We start from the raw sequence: 3,121 nt of genomic DNA, 5'->3' as shown, positions 1-3,121 counted from the left end.
CAATAGTTTAAGAGTTAAGATTGAAAATACAATTTAAATACACCACTCTTGATTCTTTAAGTCACCTTTAAAAAAATGTGGTAAAACTCTAAACTTCTTAATAAATCTCAAATGCAATCCCTTCAATGCACTTGCACTTGAGTTCGGAATATAAAATATAATCAAATTAAATGTGCACGGGTAAACTTCATATTTCGCAAGTGAAAAGTGGCTCGTGTGTGATAAAAAAAAAGCTCCCTTTCAAAGTGTTGAAAAGGACACCATTCTTATCCACCATCCACTAATGTTATCTTTTTGAAGATATGTTTTAGCTTTCTTCTGCTGCTGCACAATCTGGTCATTCGTCGTGTTATAATTAGTGGACCCAAAAAGTGCTTAAATAGTCAAAATTTTCTAAATATCCTGAAAACTAAAATCTTAATCTCACGTATCATATTGAGGCGATGTTGCATATATAATAATATATAACCAAAAGGCATCTTCGCGAAAAATGTACATAGAAGAAAAGTTTGGCTCAGTGGATGAAGTATAAATCCTACTCTGAAGTCTGAACTATCAAGCATATAGTGTGGAGCCACGTATCATTCCTTTATGTAAAATCCAAATTAAGCCTATCCCATTTTTAATATATATCTTTTTTAATTCTTTTATTTGAAGAACACATGAGGCAAAAGAAAAAATATATATTAATTCATATAACATGTTTTGTAGATAAGGAAAAGGTATAATTACTTGTAGATGCACTATGCAGCCTAACCTCGCAGAAAATTTGTTCCACAGAGACAGAATCTGATCCCTTTCCAAGCTTTGGTATGGTAGATTTTTTTTGGCAAAAGTTTTTGTCTTAGATTCTTACTACTCATAAATCACTATCAAACATTACTAGTTCAAGTTATGGCAAGTGAATTTTTATTCAACAAATGAAACTTTTTGTATTGACAATTTCACGTACGTATGAAACAACATATAAATTTCATTATACAAATTTATCTTAACAAAATTTATTTCTTGTTAAATCTATCATATCATTTGTCGAAATATCTATAAATATTTAATCTCACATCAAATTATTTTAAATTTAAGTTTAAAATTTATTTATTAAAACTTTCCATTTCTTATTCTTTGAGATAGAAAACATGTTTATGTATTGTGCATTTTTAAATATTTTATTGGGGAAATAAATTTTAAAGCTTAAGCTCTATTCGAATGAGATTTTCATAAATATATGCATATGAAAATAAATTAAAAAATGAAACAAAATTCTCACATAACTTAAAACTATAATACACTAAATTAGTTAACTTGTAGAAAAAATATGATATTAAGTTATTTAAAAAATCCCTTTAACTTATAATTAGGAAATTTTAAGTTACCAAAAAGATAATTAGAAAGAAATTTATTAACATATCTTAATATATATTCTAATATTTTAGATGAAAAATAAGAAAATATTTCCAGTGATAGTTTGTAAGACTAATAAAAGTGAAGTAAATCCAATAATATTTTCAATTTCTCATCGACAAAATCTGAATTCAAAATTAATGAAAACTAAGACTGTTTCAACTGAAGCAAAATCGTTAATTATTAACTTAGTAGCTCTAAGCATTGGATCATTACAAGATAAATGATGATAATAATACATGGATTCTATTAGCTAAAAGAGAGCAACATGTTTTAGAAAAGCAATCAAAGTTATTAAACTAATAATTGGAATAAAGCAGTGAGCCAATACGAGTTTAAAGAGTTTATGCCTTCAGATTTTTAGATGAGGGACCATCCTCATCTTTATCTGGATTCCAATTCATCATAACAATATATATACCCTCAATCTCATGCTACTTAACTACTGAAATTCACACACACCTTTAGAACCCTTCAATAACATATATCTGTTCTCAAAATTCTCTTGCTCCTCAAAATGGAGGCTGCATACAGAAAGGGCACCAGAGGGTCCTTTAAAGGAAAATTGGTGCCTTTCTACAGAAACAATGCACCAAAACCTTCCTCAACCATGCAATACAAAGCCACAGATATTAAGCCAAATCACTATTCTTCTCCTCCTCCCACTCTAGGGTTCGTGGTGCCTCAGGACTATGCCACCACAAAGAGAGACCCAAAGGTTCGCATTAAGGTAGCAGATAGTTGGAGCAATTTGGAAGAGTTATATGGTTTTCCTGGAGATGAAAGTGTGGACAAAAAGGCTGAAATATACATCGCTATGGTTCAAAAACGTTTAATGCTTGAGCGATTGAACGCATAAGCAAATACGTTTTGAGGGATCAAAATATCAACCACCATATAGATTTATAGTTATATATATATAATATATATATTAGCTATAGCATGATTACGGTTGCAGGGCCTAGCATTCAATAAGTATACCCTTTTGATTTGTGCCATTTGGGCACTTTGTGCAGAGAGAATACTATGCTATGCTGTAATAAGTATGCTCATCTTAAATAGTAGAGTTTGTTTGGATTATGCAGAAAGCTATGGTCTTATTTGTAGTGATTAAGTATTGTTTTGGTTGTGAAATCATAGGGAGTAGAAGCTGAAACAAATCAGTGCTTTTTCATTGTGTCAAATTGTAGGTTCCAAACTGTAATCCAAACCAGATATAATAGATGAAGCAAACCCAATTGAGTTTGCACTTTTCTATTTGATATCATGTTACTAAGTAGACTTTAAGCCTAACTCAACGTCACAAAATCGACTTATAAGATGAGATTAGCACCTCACTTATATATTATGAAATTGTCTTTTTTCCAGTCAATGTGGGACTTCTAAACCTCTGCATAGTAGTGATAGTACATCACAAGAATATGAAGAAAAGAACATGAACAAATGTGGGAGACTTGGCAAAAGAAGATAAAGAATTATCAAAACCTGAAAAAGGTTTAGTTAAAATATCACACCTAATGAAGAAAGCATATCTCAACAAAAAGAATCTAAATCATTTCAAGAGGGAAATTAACAAGCTTGTCATTTTCTTCCTTAATTAAAAATGTGAATAAAATAAAAGTTAAGATTCAAGCTTATGATTATTAACACTTTTTACATTTAGAATTAAACTATCAAAGAACCATGTTCCATTTTTAATTCTATTTTTGAACTGAACATA

At 29.8% G+C, this 3,121-nt stretch overlaps 1 protein-coding gene across 1 annotated transcript; it reads left to right on the top strand.

Annotated features, from left to right (window-relative positions):
• The first annotated feature begins 1,834 nt into the window (after positions 1–1,834).
• LOC114178169 lies at positions 1,835–2,663 on the top strand. The gene has a single exon (XM_028063918.1). The coding sequence runs from the start codon at positions 1,919–1,921 to the stop codon at positions 2,258–2,260; it is 342 nt and encodes a 113-aa protein (XP_027919719.1). The 5' UTR covers positions 1,835–1,918; the 3' UTR covers positions 2,261–2,663.
• Positions 2,664–3,121: the final 458 nt, after the last annotated feature.

The sequence above is a fragment of the Vigna unguiculata genome, chromosome 1 (genome assembly GCF_004118075.2).
Source record: "Vigna unguiculata cultivar IT97K-499-35 chromosome 1, ASM411807v1, whole genome shotgun sequence".
NCBI lineage: Eukaryota > Viridiplantae > Streptophyta > Magnoliopsida > Fabales > Fabaceae > Vigna > Vigna unguiculata.
The sequence above is the reverse complement of the archived record's forward strand: the minus strand, read 5'-3'. Positions and strand labels throughout refer to the sequence as shown.